The sequence below is a fragment of the Mauremys mutica genome, chromosome 13, assembly GCF_020497125.1.
Source record: "Mauremys mutica isolate MM-2020 ecotype Southern chromosome 13, ASM2049712v1, whole genome shotgun sequence".
NCBI lineage: Eukaryota > Metazoa > Chordata > Testudines > Geoemydidae > Mauremys > Mauremys mutica.
The window spans coordinates 49,398,556-49,416,443 of NC_059084.1; the positions used below are offsets into that span (position 1 = coordinate 49,398,556).

Sequence of the window (17,888 nt, forward strand, 5' to 3'; positions counted from 1 at the left end):
GGGGCTCTGGTTCCCTGCATGATAGGAGTTGTCCGGTCTCAGCCAAGCTCTGAGCAGGGCAGCGTCCCCAGTGGCTGAGGGCTGATTAGGCCACGTGGGGTGAGGTCCTGTCTCCCCCCGGGGGCCTCTCCCAGGGGCACAGCGCTAGCAGGGGGCAGCTGTGGGACTCAGGGTGGTGTCGCCAATGGAGCCGGGTGTCCCAGCCCCTTGTCTCCGGGCGGATGGGGCAGTGGCCCCTACACCACGCCCTGGATCTCGTTCTTGTACTCGGGGCCACTCGCCTGATTCAGCTCCCCCATGGCAGAGAAAAGCCACTTCACCTGCAGGGGGCAGAGAGAGCAGGGGTGAGAGGGGTCAGCGCTGGGGGCAGCTGCTCTGTCTGTCTGTGTCATTCCTTCCTGCTTTTCTGTCTGTGTCTCATTCATTCAGTCTCTGTCTTATTCACCCATTCTCCTTTCTCCTTCATTCTTCTCTTCTTCCTTTCCCCTCCACGCTGCCCTCTGTGACGTTATTGACATAAACTGTGACCGTACGGATCATTGCTGCAGCCACTGTTCTATAGTGTGATAGACCCAGGCCAGTTGGGTACAGCAGAATAGCAGAAGGCAGATATACTGGCCACTGGATTAACAGTTTTCTGTTCCCTCACTGACCAGAGCAGGGGCTGCTCCAGGCTAACGAGAACACCTGACTCTAATTAACCTGCAAAGAGTCAGGTGAGGCCATTCAGTTAATGTGACCACCTGACTCTAATTAAGGCCCAGCTGATACTATAAAAAGGGCTCACTCCAGTCCGGCAGGGGAGAGCCAGGGAGCCAGAGGAGAGGAAGTGCGGCTGAAGGGCTGGTTAATGAAGACACCCCCAAACCATCGGTAAGGGAGCCCTAAGGTAAGGGTGAAGAAGGGAGAAGCAGGAGAGCTGTGGGGAAGTGGCCCAGGGAAATGTAGCAACTCTGGCAGTGAAAGGTTGGCTGCCAACAGCTGCTGCCACTAGGGTCCCTGGGCCGGAACCCGGAGTAGAGGGCGGGCCCGGGTTCCCCCCAACCCACCACTACAGGAACATCTCCTGGGAGGGGAAGTCAGGCCCCTGTCAGGACAGGAGGCTAAACTGTTCTGAAATAAGCCCCCAGGGACAACAGAGACGGTGGGAGTTCTCTCACCAACCTTGCAGGCCTATGATGAAAAGGGCTCAGTAGACTGTAACCCTGGCCCTAGAGAGAGAAGGGCTCCGTGGAGGGTCACAGTGAGCCACTGAGGCTGGCATAAGCTGCCTAGAAGCGCAGGACCCACGGAGCAAGGTCAGAGCTCTGCCACAATAGTTGCAGCAGATATTGTACAAAGGTTGTGAAGTGAGGTGTCTATGACAAGGTTCTGCTTTGCTCGTTATGATTGTGCTGACTGTAAGTGTGTATCATTTTTGTAGTTGAAGTTATGAATATTGGGTCTGTACTTGTATCTCAATGTGTTTTGATTCTAAGTAGCCTCAGTGAAGTATTTGGTCAGCTTCTTGGAATAACAGAGACTTGGTGGGATAACTCACATGACTGGAGTACTGTCATGAATGAATATAAACTGTTCAGGAAGGACAGGCAGGGCAGAAAAGGTGGGGGAGTTGCATTGTATGTAAGAGAGCAGTATGACTGCTCAGAGCTCTGGTGTGAAACTGCAGAAAAACCTGAGAGTCTCTGGATAAGTTTAGAAGTGTGAGCAACAAGGGTGATGTCGTGGTGGGAGTCTGCTATAGACCACCAGACCAGGGGGATGAGGTGGACGAGGCTTTCTTCCGGTAACTAGCAGAAGTTACTAGATTGCAGGCTCTGGTTCTCATGGGAGACTTTAATCACCCTGATATCTGCTGGGAGAGCAATACAGCAGTGCACAGACAATCCAGGAAGGTTTTGGAAAGTGTAGGGGACAATTTCCTGGTCCAAGTGCTGGAGGAACCAACTAGGGGCAGAGCTCTTCTTGACCTGCTGCTCACAAACAGGGAAGAAATAGTAGGGGAAGCAAAAGTGGATGGGAACCTGGGAGGCAGTGACCATGAGATGGTTGAGTTCAGGATCCTGACACAAGGAAGAAAGTAGAACAGCAGGGTACGGACCGTGGACTTCAGAAAAGTAGACTTTGACTCCCTCAGGGAACTGATGGGCAGGATCCCCTGGGAGAATAACATGAGGGGGAAAGGAGTCCAGGAGAGCTGGCTGTATTCTAAAGAATCCTTATTGAGGTTGCAGGAAAAAAACATCCCGATGTATAGAAAGAATAGTAAATATGGCAGGCGACCAGCTTGGCTTAACAGTGAAATCCTTGCTGATCTTAAACACAAAAAAGAAGCTTACGAGAAGTGGAAGATTGGACAAACGACCAGGGAGGAGTATAAAAGTATTGCTCAGACATGCAGGAGTGAAATCAGGAAGGCCAAATCACACTTGGAGTTGCAGCTAGCAAGAGATGTTAAGAGTAACAAGAAGGGTTTCTTCAGGTATGTTAGCAACAAGAAGAAGGTCAGGGAAAGTGTGGGGCCCTTACTGAATGAGGGAGGCAACCTAGTGACAGAGGATGTGGAAAAAGCTAATGTACTCAATGCCTTTTTTGCCTCTGTCTTCACGAACAAGGTCAGCTCCCAGACTGCTGCACTGGGCAGCACAGCATGGGGAGGAGGTAACCAGCCCTCTGTGGAGAAAGAAGTGGTTTGGGACTATTTAGAAAAACTGGACGAGCACAAGTCCATGGGGCCGGATGTGCTGCATCCGAGGGGGCTAAAGGAGTTGGCGGATGCGATTGCAGAGCTATTGGCCATTATCTTTGAAAACTCGTGCTGAATGGGGGAGGTCCCAGATGACTGAAAGAAGGCTACTGTAGTGCCCATCTTTAAAAAAGGGAAGGAGGAGGATCCGGGGAACTCCAGGCCAGTCAGCCTCACCTCAGTCCCTGGAAAAATCATGGAGCAGGTCCTCAAGGAATCAATTCTGAAGCACTTAGAGAAGAGGAGATTGATCAGGAGAAGTCAGCATGGATTCACCAAGGGCAAATCATGCCTGACTAACCTAATTGCCTTCTATGAGGAGATAACTGGGTCTGTGGATGAGGGGAAAGCAGTGGGTGTGTTATTCCTTGACTTTATCAAAGCTTTTGATACGGTTTCCCACAGTATTCTTGCCAGATAGTTAAAGAAGTATTGGACGGATGAATGGACTATAAAGTGGATAGAAAGCTGGCTAGATCGTTGGGCTCAACGGGTAGTGATCAATGGCTCCATGTCTAGTTGGCAGCCGGTATCAAGCAGAGTGCCCCAAGGGTTGGTCCTGGGGCCGGTTTTGTTCAATATCTTCATTAATGATCTGGAGGATGGCGTGGACTGCACTTTCAGCAAGTTTGCAGATATACTAAACTGGGAGGAGTGGTAGATACGCTGGAGGGTATTGATAGGATACAGAGGGACCTAGACAAATCAGAGGATTGGGCCAAAAGAAATCTGATGAGGTTCAACAAGGACAAGTGCAGAGTCCTGCACTTAGGATGGAAGAATCCCATGCACTGCTACAGACTAGGGACCGAGTGGCTAGGCAGCAGTTCTGCAGAAAAGGACCTAGGGGTTACAGTGGACGAGAAGCTGGATATGAGTCAACAGTGTGCCCTTGTTGCCAAGAAGGTTAACGGCATTTTGGGCTGTATAAGTAGGGGCATTGCCAGCAGATGGAGGGATGTGATCATTCCCCTATATTCGACATTGGTGAGGTCTCATCTGGGGTCCTGTGTCCAGTTTTGGGCCCCACACTACAAGAAGGATGTGGAAAAATTGGAAAGAGTCCAGTTGAGGGCAACAAAAATGCTTACGGGGCTGGAATACATGACCTATGAGATGAGGCAGAAAGAACTGGGATTGTTTAGTCTGCAGAAGAGAAGAATGAGGGGGGATTTGATAGCTGTTTTCAACTACCTGAAATGGGGTTCCAAAGAGGGTGGATCTAGACTGTTCTCAATGGTACCTGATGACAGAACAAGGAGTAATGGTCTCAAGTTGCAGTGGGGGAGGTCTAGGCTGGATATTAGGAAACAATGTTTCACTAGGAGGGTGGTGAAGCACTGGAATGGGTTCCCTAAGGAGGTGGTGGAATCTCCTTCCGTAGAGGTTTTTAAGGTCAGGCTTGACAAAGCCCTGGCTGGGATGATTTAGTTGAGGATTGGTCCTGCTTTGAGCAGGGGGTTGGACTAGATACCTCCTGAGGTCCCTTCCAACCTTGACATTCTGTGATTCTACAGGACTATTCTCAGTAAGTGCCCAATCAAGAAACTGGAGTGTCTTAGGGAATTGCTTGTATGGCTTATGGTTAGCCAGTGAGGTAAAACCAAAGTCCTCCCTGTCTGTCTGGTTTGGTGTGTTTAGAAGTGGAGAAACTCCAGCCTTGGGCTGTAACTGCCCTTCTCTAAGCAATTTGTCCTGAACTGATACTCTCTGAAGTGTCCCACCATTGTTACAAGAGGCACCATCATTACACTATCTAATGTGCTAAACTCATTCATTCTTTCTTCCGTTCCTATGTTCATTCTCTCTCTCTCACCTTGAACATAGTCACGGTGGCACTGTAGCACACGCTCAAGAGGAAGAGGGTGATGGAGACCGAGATGGTGGACCAGAGGCCGTCCAGCTCCTCGTCTCTGTCCTCGCTGCAAAACTCACCTGACACGATCACCTCTGTTAGGGGGAGAGAAAGAGACATCAGCTCCGACTCAGCCACTGTGACAGAGAAAGCTCGGACTGTGCGTCCAACACCAACCCGCCTATCTCCTTCTCTACCCATCCTTCCATCCCTCCAGTCATCTATCTCTGGATACATCCATCCATCCCTGACCACAAACCATCCATCATTCCATCCCTAGACACACCCATCCTTCCATTCATCCATCTCTAGATGCATCCATCCATCCGCCCATCCCCATTAACTCCTCCATTCATTGATGACCACAAACCATCCATCCATCAATCCCTAGACACCTCCATCCATTAATCCATGCCTGCACCATCCATCTCTAGATACTTCTGTCCATTCATGACCACAAAGCGCCCATGGAGCCATCCTTCAATCCATCCCTAGACATCTCCATCTGTCCATCTATTCATCCCTCCCTCCCTCCACCCATCCATCTTTAGTTACATCCATCCATCCATGACCACAAATCATCCATCCCCAGAAACCATCCATCCATCCCCACTCACCCCTCCATCCATCCATGACCACAAACCATCTATTCAGCCATCAATCCATCCCTAGACACTTCCATCCATCCATTTATGCCTCTCCACTCCACTCCATCCATGTCCACAAACTGCCCATCGATCCATCAGTCCATCCTTAGACAGCTCTATTCATCCAACCATCCCAGATGCACCTCTCCATCCATCCACCCATAGGTACATTCATCCATCAATCCATGACCACAAACCATCATCGCTAGACACACATCTCCATCCATCCATCCATCCCCACAAACCATCCATCTGTACATGCCTCCACCGTCCATCTCTAGACACATCCATCCATCCATCCATCCATCCATCTCTAGATACCTCCGTCCATCCATGACCACAAACCACTGAAAGATCCATCCATCCATCCATCCATCCATCCATCCATCCATCCCTAGATGCACCCCTCCATCCATCCACCCACCCCTGCCTGCTGTGATGAAATGAAGGATGCAGAGACTCCCAGCTCTCATCTCATTCATCCCTTGTGGCCGTGGCCCTACACCCTGGCACTGAAGCTTGGCCGCCTGTTGAATTTCTCTGTGCCTTAGTTTCTCTGCTGTGAAAGGTGGCTCAGGATCCCTCTGAGGTGTGCGAGGTGCCAGGATGCTGCCATGGTGGGGGAGCTCCCTAAAGACCAGGATGGATGGATTTCACACGTGTGCCTCTATGACCCTGCTCCCAGTGTAACAAAACCCCCAGGAGTCACTTCAGATGGAACGCAGCCACCTCTGGGCCTGTTTATCCCGGGCTCTCTTGCCCAGGTGCAGCCTGTAGTTGCCTCGGCTGAGGGAGGTGGGGATTTTGAACACTCACTTTTATGAACAGAGCCACAAGTATTTTAAGGATGGGATCTCAGGTCTCTCTGACATGACAGATGCTGCTCCCTGAGCATGGCGCCCCCTACTGAGCCCCCTGCCCTAGGGATGTCTGGAGAACAGGTGCATGGATCTGTGTGGGTGCATGTTTGTCTCTCTGTGTTGTGTGTCTCTCTGTGGGTACAAACACGACAGCCCAGGTGGGAGGGTCCCTGGGTCATGCCATGTTACAGGTGTGTCCATCTGCCCTGGACTGAGCTCTCTCTCAGCCACCCCCGCACTCTCTCTGTGTGCCCCTGCACTGCCCCAGGATAACAGCCCTAACACTGCCGCTGCAGGCTACCCCCCTTTAATGCCAAGTGTGAGCTCTGTGCTCGCACTGGTGGGTTTGATTCCTGCACTCGCCCATCCAGCTTTGGGGCTGATACACACATGGGGGAGGGGAAGGTCTGTGAGTGAGGGGCTGGGTAGGAGACAGAGCTCATGTGCGGGGGCATCGGGGCATCTGCATCGTCTGTCTCACCCCACTGCCGGGGCCCACATGTCACCAGAGCTAGTGAGACTTTAGGTGAGTCCCTGCTTAGTGTGTGCTCCAGATAACAGCCCTACTACTGCTGCTGCTTTGTGGGGACTGAGCCCAGGAGCTGATCCCTGCTGTGGGGTGTTTGCTGTATGTTGTCCTATCTCCCCCTCCACAGCTGCTGCTGTGGGTATGGGGTGGAAGGAGACCCCTTAGCCAGGGCCGCCCAGAGGAGGGGCTCAAGTTGGGCAATTTGCCCTGAGTCCTGCAGGGGCCCCCACAAGAATATAGTATTCTATAGTATTGTAACTTTTTTTTATGGAAGGGGCCCCCAAAATTGCTTTGCCCCAGACCCCCTGAATCCTCTGGGTGGCCCTGCCCTTAGCGTCCTAGCCAGCAGAGGAGTGTGTGTGGGGGCCAGGGTATTTTAATTACCTTCCCCCACTGACTCTGGCTGGAAAATCCCCATGGGGCATCTTCTCCTCTCTGGGGTTTAAGGGGATGTAGGGTAAATGCTGATCATGATACGGTGCCCCTCTGGATATGCATGGGTTGTAGCCTAGAGGGGATTGCACCTCAGTGAGATGGCCATCAACCGATCCATCCCACACTCCATCCAGCCTTATCTTTAGCCGTCCTCCATATCTTCCATCCATCCATATAGATCTATACCCATCCATCCATTGTCACCACTAACAATCCACCCACTCATCCTCACCCATATCTTCCATCCATACATGCAACCCCATCCACTTATCTATCAGCCCTTTATATATTATCCATCCCCAAACATCCATCACCACCTGTCCCCATTAACACACTCAGTCGTCCATCCATCCATTGCCATATTCACTCATTCATTCATCCTCATCTATCTATCACTGACCATCTGTACCAGCCCATCCATCCATCTGTCGGTCCATCCCCATCCATTCTCATTTTCCTATCACCATCCATCGCCATTGGTACTGATCCATTACCATATGCACCCGCCCATCCATTCATTTATGTATCAATCCTTCCCCACCCATTCTCATCTCTAGCCATCCATCTATCGCAGTCCATCTATGGCCATCCATGTATCCATCCCTTCATCCTTCAGAATGGGTACCCCTCCAACCTTCCCCATAGATTTATCCATCCATCCCCATCCACTTATCCATTGGCACCACACCTGCGAACCATCCAACCATCCTTCCCTCAGTGCAGCGCAGTCTAGTGGGACTGGGTGGGACTCTCAGAACACCTGGGTTCTGTTTCTAGCTCGGTAACGGACGTAACCTTGGGCAGGTCCCTTCCCCTCCTGGTGTCTCTGTTTCTTCTCCCTCTTTCTCTATCTAGGTGTGAGCCCTTTGACACAGGGACTGTCTCCCACGGTGTCTGTGCCACACCCAGCCCAACAGGGCCCTATCTGAGCTGGGGGAGGAGGTGCTACTTTAATCCAAATAATAATCTCTCTCTCTCTCTCTCTCTCTGTGATATCTGTTGGTCTATGAGGCCTTCCAGGGCCAGCTCTAACTTTTTTGCCACCCCAAGCAAAAAAGAAGAGCGCTGCCCCATCGTACCCCGCCAGCACCGCGCTGCCCGAAGCCCCGCCCCCGAGCACGCGCAAGCCCCCACCCTCCCAGCACCACACTGCCTGAAGCCCCGCCCCCCAAGTGTGCAAGCCCCCACCCTCCTAGCACCGTGCCACCGAAAGCCCCGCCTTCCGAGCGCTACGCCACCCGAAGCCCCACCCCTCTCTGAGTGCTGTGCTGAGCTGCGCCAAGCCCCTCCCTCCCTCTGAGCGCCGCGCCGCACCCTCGAAACAAAAAGCCCCCACTCCAGCGCTGTCCCGATGAATCAAAAAACCCAATACCACCTGAGTGTTGCCCTGCCCGAGGTGCCACCCCAAGCACGTGCTTGGTCGGCTGGTGCCTGGAGCCGGCCCTGGGTCCTTCCCTCTGAAGTATGTATGTATCCATCTAACCATCTCTCTGAACACCTGGCCTTCCAACTGAGCTGGACTTGGATATGGGCTCTGCAGTATGTATGTGTGTAACTGTCCATCTACCCCCCACTCCATCACTGCTTCTGTGCTGTGTATGTACCCATGTATCTACCCATCCTTCCTTCCATGCCTTCAACCCATCCTTCCTTCCATGGCACCTACCCATGTCTCTCCCCATCCATCCATGGTATATACGTATCCACCCATACAGAATCTGGAAATTGGCATCCCCAGCCTTATAGAATCTCAGTTTCTCCCAGCCTGCAACCTGGGACCTCGTCCACCTTGGGCGACCCGCAGATTTCATCCAGTCACACCACAAGAAGGAGACCGGGGATGAGCTCAGACTAGTTCCATTTATTCACTTGTTGTCACTGAGGGCACAGAGATTATTTACAGGAAGCTGTACTGGACAGTGCTAGCAGTGGGGCTGGGAGGAGCCTTCTTCATTTACCAGATACTTTGCTGATGCTGCGTTGGGTGAACTTCAATGAGAGGGCTTCGTGGATGACCATGCAGGTGTAGATGTCCCCTCTGTTCCAGCTGGCCTTGCTGGCTGTCAGCTTGCTGTAGAGGAAGAAGTTTGAGTCGCCGGCTCTGTCCTTGATGGGCTGGGTGGTGATATATTCCAAACTCTCTCTGGGTTTGTGGTTCTTCATCCACTGCACCGAGATGTCCTCGGGGAAGAAGCCCCGCACCAGGCAGGTGAGGCTGACGGAGTCTTCGGAGCTGCTCAGCTCCTCGTTGTGGGGGTGCAGGAGGTAGATGCCAGGGGCAGAGCGCCTGCCTACGGTGGGTGGGGACAGAGGACACAGATGAGCCAAGCACATCACTCAGCTGGGGCCACGTGAGGAGAAGGATGGGGCGTGTGTGTGTGTGGAGGGGCAGGAAGATCCCCTCTCTCCTCCAGGGTGGAGGGGCTGGGGACTGGGCGCTGGTATCTCTGGAGCACAGTTTGAGGGTGGGGATTTGGGGACGCAAAGGGACCCAGGGCCAAGATCCCCTTAAGGAGCATCCCTCCCCGCTGGGGACTGGGATAGGGGAGTCTCTCCCCTTAGGGACCCTGCTCTCCTCCTACCTGTCTTCTTGGAGATCGATTTGATGAGGGGTGAGGGCAGCTCTGAGTGGTTCACTTCACAGGTGAAGGTCACTCCGGCCTCCCAGTCGCGGGTGAGGATGGGCATGGAGCTGGAGGCGGTGATGGTGCTGTTGAACTGCTCAGTGAGGGTCAGGGGTTCAGGGACAATGGAGCCCGGCTTCTCTCGGGACCAGACCACCTGGAGGCTGCAGTTGCTAGGCAGGTTGACCACCAGGCAGGAGAGCATGGGGCTCTGGTTCACATACAAGTCGGCAGGAGACGGGGGCACCAGGAAGACTTGGATGTTGCTGGGAGACGTTGTTTCTTCTGGGGACAGGAGAGCCCAGGTCAGCCGCTAGGCCTGGTCTCCCCTGCCAAGCCCATCCCAGTCTGTCCCCACACCTCTCCCCCCTCGAGCCCAGCCCGGTGTCCCCCTCCCCACAGGCAGATTTAAAGTAAATCGCAGGGTGCCCTGGCACGGGGAACCCCAACAACAGGGGGCCCCAGGATGGGAGTTGGGCCCTGTGCTCAGCTTCGTTTTTGGGGCCCCTCCTTGGGACCCAGCCGAGAAAAAGAACCTTCTCTCTTATCTCCCCCCGCCCCCGGTTTTCATTCTTGTTTTCTTCATCCTCCTCCTGTCAGTAACAGCAAGTAAAGTGAGGGACCTTGATTGGTTTTGTAGTCGAATTTATTTTTCCAGAGAAAATCGCTTGAAAATCGCTGAAAATGGGGAGGGGGTGCAGGAGCTCCTGTTTGGTGCTCAGGGCAGGGGCGGGGATGGGGGGTGCCGGAGTCATGGCACAGGGTGTGGGGGGGCTGGGTGTGTGTGTGTGGGGGTGCAGGAGTCAGGGCAGGGGCCTGGGGATGTGGGCTGGGATTGTGGGGTGCTCCCAGCCCCCTGCCCCTATGTGTGTTGTGGCCCCTCCCCTCCCCTCCCTCCAGGAGCGACCGGAGCACCGGCAAACAGCAGGTTGAGGGTGGGGGGGAGGTGGGGGAGGGGAGCTTGGCTGCCGGTGGGGGCAGAGCCTGGAGCAGGAGCCCCTCGAGCCAGCAGGACCAGACGTGGATTTACAGTAAAACCCAGGGGGCCCCAGGGCCGGGCAGCTGTGGGGCAGCAGCCTGGTCCCTGCACTCCCCCTACACAGACCCCCCCAACCCCAACCCCCTGCCGTGAGCCGCTCAGGGTAGGGGGTGGGGGGGAGGGGCAGGGGGCTGGGAGCATCCCCATGACCCCAGCTCCCTGCCCTGACTCCTGCACCCCCCACATCCTCACGCCCACCCTGAGCACAAAACAAAGCTCCTGCACCCCCCACATTCCCATCTGCGCCCCCTGCCCCAACCTCCTACCCCAACCCCCGCCCACTCCTGCATCCTAACTCCTGGCCAGGCCCCGCCGCCCAACCCCCAGCCTGCTCCTGTATCCTAACTTCCTCCCAGGCCCTGCACCCCAGCCCGACTCCTGCACCCCTCACCCACCTCCAGCCCCCTGCCCTCCCTGGCTGCTGCAGCCCCCACATCCCCACCCCTGCCCCTCGCACCAAACGGGAGCTGCCCCAGGTAAGTGCTCCACACCCCAGTCCGCTGCCCCAGCCCTGAGCCCCCTCCCGTACCCTAAGTCCTGGCCAGACCCCGCAGCCCAACGTTTTTTTATAAAGCGCTTAACAGGAGTTCGCTTATGGCACAAACAGGCTTTGGAAAGACCGTTAAGTGTCCACCGAGACCCCCAGCGATTTTCAAGTGGTCTGTGGAAAAATGAGTTCGACAGCAAAACCAATCAAGGAACCTCACTTTATTCTCATTTACTTGCTAATACTGACAGGAGGCGGATGAAGAAAACAAGAATGAAAACCAGGAGTGGGGGTAGATAACAGAGAAGGTTCTTTTTCTCGGCTGGGTCCTAAGGAGGGCCCCAGAAATAAGGCCCCAGTAACTCTGAATCCCCCATTGCCCCTCCTCTTCGTAGGGAGCCTAGTGCCGGCGAGCGTCACCTCCGCACTTGTTGGTGTGGCCCTGCGATTTGATGGAGGTGCCCGGCTGGGACACCTGGCACGTGTATAACTTGACCTTCCGCCAATCGGCCTTGGAGACAGTGACATTGCTGCGGGTGCTGTAGGTGGGGCCGTTGGCGTCCTTTGTGGTAAGGGCGGTGTCACCAGGAAGTTTCCTGGGCTGCCCGTCAACCAGCCATTCCACCGTCAGAGTCTCAGGGTAGAAGCCGGAGATTAAGCACGTGAGCTGGACGGGGTCTCGGTTGGTGTTGGAGACGATTTTCACCTTGGGTGTAATGGGGGCCTGGGGTTCATGGGGTTCATGGGGCTCTGGGAGAAGGGTGACAGGTTAGTTTTTGTACAGACCCCTGCTGAGCCCCCCCCGTTCCCTGCAGCACAGCGCCCCCTGCTGAGCCCCCCACTCCCTGCAGCCCGGCGCCCCCTGATGAGCCCTCCCTGCTCCCTGCAGCACAGTGCCCCCTGCTGAGCCCCCTGCTCCCTGCAGCACAGTGCCCCCTGCTGAGCCCCCTGCTCCCTGCAGCACAGCGCCCCCTGCTGCCCCCCCCCGCCCTGCAGCCCGGTGCCCCCTGCTGAGCCCCCCCCTCCCTGCAGCCCTGTGCCCCCTGCTGTTCCCCCCCCGATCCCTGCAGCACAGCGCCCCCTGCTGAGCCTCCCCCGCTCCCTGCAGCACAGCGCCCCCTGCTGATCCCCCCCCCGATCCCTGCAGCCCCGTGCCCCCTGCTGAGCCCCCCGCTCCCTGCAGCCCAGGACCCCCTGCTGAGCCCCCCGCTCCCTGCAGCCCAGCACCCAGTTTGCAGCCCTCTGCCCCTTTCCCTGCATTGCAGCCCCATCGCTTCTCTTGGCGTGGTCTCTCTCTCCATCCACCCACCCTTCGGTGCCTCCACACCCAACACTATCTACCTGTCCCCATTCACTCCCATCTCTCTGAGGTGTCTCTCTCCATCCACCCACCCACCCCAGCGACTCCATCAGCTCACAGCACTAGCCGGCTCCCAGCCTCTCTCCCTGCAGCAGTCACCAGAGCAGGGACCTGAGAAACCAGTCAAGGTACCTCACTTTATTTCCATTTACTTGCTATTACTGACAGGAGAAAGATGAAGAAAACAAGAATGAAAGCCGGGGGTGGGGGTGGGGTGGGGGTGGGGAGCAGATAACAGAGAAGGTTCTTTTTCTTGGCTGGGTCCCAAGGGGGGCCCCCCAAAACTGAAGCTGAGCACAGGGCCCCAGTAACTCCGAATCCGCCACTGCCCCTCCTCTTCGTAGGCAGCCTAGCCCTGGGGACATTAACCTTGGCATTTCTGGGCGTGGGCCTGCAATTTCATGGAGGTGCCCGGCTGGGACACCTGGCAGATGAGGGGAGAGTCACCCGGCCACTCGGTCACAGTGAAACGGCTGCGGGTGCTGAAGGTCTGGCCGTTGGCGTCCTTTGTGGGCTGGTCAATGTCACCCTTTTGTATCTGGAAATTCACTATCCAATCCACTGTCAAATCCGCGCTGTTGAAGTGGGAGATCAAACACACGGCCTGGATGGCGCCTGAGTCGGTGCAGGAGTAGAAGAGTTCCACCATGGGTTTGGGGGGCTCTGGGAGAAGGGTGATGGGTTAGTTTTTGTACAGACCCCTGCTGAGCCCCCCGCCTCCCTGCAGCCCAGCGCCCCCTGCTGAGCCCCCTGCTCCCTGCAGCCCAGCACCCCCTGCTGAGCCCCCTGCCTCCCTGCAGCCCAGCGCCCCCTGCTGAGCCCCCCGCCTCCCTGCAGCCCAGCGCCCCCTGCTGAGCCCCCCGCTCCCTGCAGCCCAGGACCCAGTTTGCAGCCCTCTGCCCCTTTCCCTGCATTGCAGCCCCATCGCTTCTCTTGGCGCGGTCTCTCTTTTCATCCCTCCACCCTTCGGTGCCTCCACACCCAACACTATCTACCTGTCCCCATTCACTCCCATCTCTCTGTGGTGTCTCTCTCCATCCACCCACCCACCCCAGCGACTCCATCAGCTCACAGCACTAGCCGTCTCCCAGCCTCTCTCCCTGCAGCAGTCACCAGAGCAGGGACCGGAGAGACCCCCCCAACCCCTCCCTCCCCCCCAGGCTGCACCGCGCCGTCCCTACTTGGGATTTCCTTGGAGATGCTGGAGCTGGTGGGCTGGTGCTCTACGGTGCATCGATAGGTGTTAGACTCCCAGCTGGTGGCCGGGACGGTGACCTGGCTGCTGAGCGAGTAGAGGCCGCTGGAAGGTTGCAGCACGGAGGGATAGGTCCTCACGCCCGAGGAGCCGACGTTGGGGCTCCATGTCACGGTGACCGGCTCGGGGAAGTAGCCTTGGGCCAGGCAGCCGAAGGTGACCGGGGAGGTGGTGACTTCGCCGGTGCAGGAGGTCAGGGGGAAGACAGATGGGGCCGTGGCACTAACTGCAAAGGAAGAGAGAGCGAGGCCATGAGACACAGCCCCACTGAGCCCTGCCCCGCTCCGTGCAGCACAGGCCCTAGCGGGGCACTGGGGCAGCACTCAATGCCGGGGGAGAGCGTCCCCTAGCGAGCCCCACTCTGCTCCATTCACACAGCACAGTTTGGGGTGAGACTGTTGACAGTTGCAAGGTCTTACTAACATCTGTGTGTAAGTGGGGGCCTGAGATAGGCTGCCCCCCGTCTTCCAGGTTGTGTCACAGACTGACCAGGATCAGGGCCCCCAGTTCACTTGGTGCTAAACAGACCCAGTGTGTGATCGGGGGCCGATTACACCAGGTGCTGCAGAGAGACACAATGACAGACAGTCCCTACCCCACAGAACTTACAGGCCAAATACGCAAGATAAAGGAAGGGTCAGAGGGGAAACTGAGGCAGAGAGCGAGGAAGGGACCTGGTCACAGCAGGTCAGTGGCACAGCCAGGTAGAGAACCCAGGAGTCCTGTGTCCCACCCTCTGCTCTGTGGACTGGATGATGCATTGTGCTGTGCCGCTGGTCAGCAGTAAGACGGGTTGATTTCACAGAGTGGAGGGTTGTTCCCAGTAATTTGCACTGGGTTCTCCTGAGGAGCCAAAGGGAATTAGGTTCCGAAGTGGCAGAGAAATTCATTGCTAACATCCTCAGCCCCTAGAGGCCAATTACCAATTCTGTATCTCAAACACACGTCGTTAGAGTCCTGAGAACTCACTTGAGACACCGGTAGGAGGGACTGGGACTGTCCAGTTGAACCTGGGACATATGGGCCCTTTGGGTTAGAGTTTGGGTTATAATTATACATGGGGAGGAGGATGAAGGGTTCGCGGTTAGGGTTAGGTGCTGGGGTAAAGGGCTATAGGTAGCTGGGGTAGAATTAAGGGCGATGGTTTAATGGTTTGGGTCAAATACCCTTCCACCCTCAAGTTCAATATTTGACATGTTGTGATTGGATTTCTAGCCAATTTTGCAGCCATTCAACCATCAGACACCAACCGGTTCTGCTGCCATTTCCCAGAGGGAGATAGTGAGACTCTTGGGTCCTATTCCCAAGGGGTCAGTTTGTAACTTCTCAGAGGGTCAAGGTGGGGAGGTTCGAGTTAGAGTTGGGGTTATGGTTAGGGGTATAATTGGTTGTTAGTACTTGTATCACAGTGGTCTAGAAAACCAAATCTAGGACCAGGATCCATTGTGCCAGGAGCTTTACAGAGAAATAACAATGAGGACTCTACTGATCCCAGCACCATTGAAGCCTGAGCAATCTAAAGTCAGGGTTCGGGGGAGAAGGTTGGGACGTTGGGGTTAGGGGTTAGGGGTTGGGTTTGAAGAGGGGGTCAGAGTTGGGGGTCAGAGTTAGGGAGGAGGGGTTAGGGATGAGGCTAGGACTCTAGGGAAAGGGGGAGGATTAGGGTGCTGGGGTTAAGGAATGGGTGCATCTGTCGGGGGTTAGGATGCTGGGGTTAGGGTCATGGTTAGGGAGTTAGGACAGAGTTAGGGGTCTAAGCAGTTGGGTTTAAGGTTTGGTTTAGGGTGATAGTTCTGGGGTTAGGGTAAAAAACCTTCCCTCCCCCAAACTCAGTAGTCGACTGGTTATCACCACCCCTAGCTCACGACCTTCCTAGCCAGGTTCCCACTCAAGAAACCACTCGGATTCTAACCAATTGGGATGAAGATTTCCTGGACACTTTCCCAAACTCTGCGGGAGAAATCTCCCAAGAAGTCCAGCTGCCTCACTTTCTAGGTGCCCAGAGCTGAGGCGCCTTGGGGAGCACTTACGGGGTCTGCATCTCCAGTGGGCTTTAGCCGGAGAGGTCAGAGCTCGTTCCCCCGGAAAGGAAGCCCAACGCGGCTCCAGCTGAGTGCGCCGCAGAAACGGAGCCAGCTCAGCTCAAAGGCCAAGTTGGGAAGCTGAGCCCTGAGCTGTCGCCTCTGAGCTGCCAGTTACGTCCAGCCCCAGGCAGCCGCGCTCACATCTAGCTGTGCTGGGAATCCCCCCGCCCGGCTCTCAGCATGGAGCATGAGCGCAGAGCTGCTGCAGGGAGGCAGGGCCGGCTCAGGGAGACGCGTTCCTGCACTCGCTGAGGTCAGGGGGTTCCCTCTGACCAGGGACACGCCAGAGGGGAAATTTGTGCCTCAGGTTAGAAAGATTTTGGCTGGAGACAATTAAATCCCCTTGGAAACAATTCAGCTGCTCCCCCAACCTCTAATTGCAGCCCCCCAACCCTGAGCGCCCCACGTCTGCTAATGGCCCTCAACCCTGAGCTCCAGCCTCCTGCTAGCTCAGCCCTGTTCCTCCCCACTCTGCCGGTGCCCCCTATTACTGACCTGCAGCCCCCTGCAAGCCCAGCTCTGCGCTCCTCCCCCAAACCTGTCTGGTGCCCCTCACTCCTGACCTGCAGCCCCTGCCAGCCCAGCCCTGGGCTCCCGCCCCAGCTCTGCCGGTGCCCCTCACTCCCAACCCGCAGCCAGGGGCAGCTCTAGGTATTTTGCCGCCCCAAGCTCTGCAGGCAGGCTGCCTTTGGCGGCTTGCCTGCTGGAGGTCCCCGGTCCCATGGCTTCGGCGGCAGCCTGCAGGAGGTCCACCGAAGACAGCCTGCCTGCCGCCCTTGCGGCAACTGGCAGAGCACCCCCTGTGGCTTGCCGCCCCAGGCACGTGCTTGGTGTGCTGGGGCCTGGAGCCGCCCCTGCCCACAGCCCCTGCTAGCCCAGCCCTGCTGGTGCCCCTCACTCCCAACCTGCAGCCCCTGCTCACCCAGCCCTGGCTGCCCTGCCGCTCTGCCGGTGCCCCTCACTCCTGACCCGCAGCCCCTCCTAGCCCAGCCCTGTCTACCCGGCCGTGCCCGTTCCCCTCACTCCTGACTTGCAACACTCTTCTAGCCCAGCCCCGGGCTCCACCAACAGACCTGCTGGTTCCCCTCACTCCTGACCCGCAGCCTCCTGCTAGCCCAGCCATGGGGTCCCCCCAGCTCAGATGTCCCGATTTTATAGGGACAGTCCTGATTTTGGGGTCTTTTTGTTATATTACCCCCACCCTCTGTCCCAATTTTTCACACTTGCTATCTGAGCATCCTCATTCCCCACCCGCAGCCCCTGCGCCCAGCCCTGCCAGTGCCCCTCACTCCCGCCCCCCACCCCTGCTAGCCCAGCTCTGCCCCCCGCTCTGCCAGTGCCCCTCACTCCCGACCCGCAGCCCCTGCTAGCCCAGCCCTGGGCTCGCTCCCTACAGTTCTTTCAAAGCTCTTATCCCAGCTAATAGCCGGAGTGTGGGATAAGCACCTCTGTCCCCCCGTCTCTGCCTGGGGGGTGCACAGCCTGGCCTGTTACCCATCCTGGCCTGGGCAGCATGTCCAGCCTGTGCAGGGGAGCCATGAGCTGCACCCTGCCCTGGTACTGGGTCCACACAGGGGACGTACCCCACTGCCCTTCATAGGTCAGAACAGAGCACAACACTCCTGGCTCCCAGCACCTCTGCTCTAACCTACTCCCCTTCCAGAGCCTGGGAAAGAACCCAGGAGTCCTGGCTCCCAGCCCCCCACTCTAATGACTAGACCCCACTCCCCTTGCAGAGCTGGGGAGGGAACCCAGGAGTCCTGGCTCCCAGCCCCCCACTCTAACGGCTGGACCCCACTCCCATCCCAGAGCTGGGGAGGGAACCCAGGCGCTCCCCTCTCTAGCACACGCTTCACCCCATTTATCTCTGATGGGGTTAAAACACCCTCTGCACCCATGTGACAAGCCAATAGCGGCCACTTTCCTGGGATGGACTCACCAAATCACCGGCCATGTTGGGTCGTGGG

The 17,888-nt window shown here is 56.4% G+C and overlaps 1 gene segment (V, D, J or C); it reads right to left on the reverse strand.

The window, feature by feature from the left end:
• Positions 1-236: 236 nt before the first annotated feature.
• On the reverse strand, positions 237-17,875 carry LOC123347576. The segment is given in 8 exon segments: positions 237-320; positions 4,563-4,696; positions 9,031-9,363; positions 9,655-9,981; positions 11,643-11,972; positions 12,952-13,245; positions 13,764-14,063; positions 17,869-17,875. Coding segments are annotated over 8 exon segments (1,809 nt in total).
• Positions 17,876-17,888: the final 13 nt, after the last annotated feature.